The sequence below is a fragment of the Oryzias melastigma genome, linkage group LG18 (genome assembly GCF_002922805.2).
Source record: "Oryzias melastigma strain HK-1 linkage group LG18, ASM292280v2, whole genome shotgun sequence".
Taxonomy (NCBI): domain Eukaryota; kingdom Metazoa; phylum Chordata; class Actinopteri; order Beloniformes; family Adrianichthyidae; genus Oryzias; species Oryzias melastigma.
Window position 1 is genome coordinate 21,570,098 of NC_050529.1, and position 1,357 is coordinate 21,571,454.

The 1,357-nt window shown below is 42.9% G+C and overlaps 1 protein-coding gene across 1 annotated transcript in view; it reads right to left on the reverse strand.

Moving 5' to 3' along the window:
• The window catches only part of LOC118600068 (uncharacterized protein KIAA1755 homolog), a gene marked incomplete at its 3' end in the record, with an annotated part of 18,461 nt that overhangs the window by 7,206 nt on the left and 9,898 nt on the right, over nucleotides 1–1,357 (reverse strand). The window contains 1 exon segment of the mRNA XM_036216734.1: nucleotides 525–614. Coding sequence (XP_036072627.1) covers nucleotides 525–614 — 90 coding nt within the window.

Sequence of the window (1,357 nt, forward strand, 5' to 3'; positions counted from 1 at the left end):
CATCTCTGAAAGGATTAAAAAAAAGGTGGTTTTCCATCTGTTGGACGTATCTGTGGACAGTAAGATAGAACTACACAGTATTTCTGCTTGTACACTGCGAAAAGTGAAACATTGAATCAATTAACACAAGTTCTGTAATAGCTTTTATCAAATTAAAAAGTTGAATTGAGTCAACCATTAACTCAATATTTTAATTGGATTAAAATGAATAATTTTATATGTAACAAATTACAGAACTATTGTAAACTGGTCCAATGTTTCACTTTTATCAGTGTACACTAAATTTTTGTGCTTTTACTTTAAAAATTAAACTAAAACTACAGGCAGATAGCAGTTCATGAAACATATCTTTTTTCTGCTCCAACAATTCCTGTTCAACTTTTGTTTTGTTGTCAGTTCTGAGGACTTTGGTGGCAGCAATTGATATTTCTATTTCTTAAGGAGTGTGTCATCTGCATAAAGTTTTTTCTTTTTTTTTAAATTTAAGAGAAATTTCTTCTACAAATCAGTGTGGAGAGATCTACCTGAGAGAGGAGGGGTGGCGCTGTGCTCTCAAACGGGGGGTAGAGTGAGGAGAGCGCCCCCTGCACACAGTCCTCCATGGCCTCCGAACCCTGAAAGGGACACAGATGTTAGAGAGGGTTGAACCCCGACGGGACGCCTAATCAACTTGTGTTGCACAGCCGGCTTGTCTCAGATGCAAACATGCTCACATACTCAACTTTCAACTTCCTGCCTTAGGGTCTGGGGAGTGTCAAATATTTCCTCCAAAGTCCAGCAGTGGCATGAGACCCCCTAACAAAAGAGTGCGTTACTCCCTAGCACGCACGCTTGCATGCACACTTGCATGTGCACACCCCTCATGGCACTGGGGAGGCCTCGGAGGCGGGCGGGGCAGAGCGCACAGCGCAGACTGTTTATTTTTCTACACAGACTGTTGGCATGACAACCTTGAACTTTTTCACATTTCCCCCCCAGACCTTCCACTGGCCTCTTCTCTGCCGTTCCCTGGTTTCATCTTCATCCCAGTCCTCTTTTCCCCCTCGTCAATTTTTCACCTCCCTGAATGTCATCTGACAACAATTACCGCGGATTCTCTCCACATTTTACCGAACAACTGCAGCAACCAGGGGGATATACGGAGAAGTGAAAACACGAACGGAAAAGACGAGCAGCCGAGCCAGGAATGAGTGAGCTGGAAGAGAAAACGGAGTGAAACTACTGGGTTAGGAACTGTTTTTGGGGCTTGTTTTTCTCTTCGGAGAAGTTTTAAAAACAGGGAAGTATTAGAACAAAAGGCTTTGACAGACATGGCCTGGCATAATCAAACGACTGGTGGAAGATGTCTTTTTTTTTT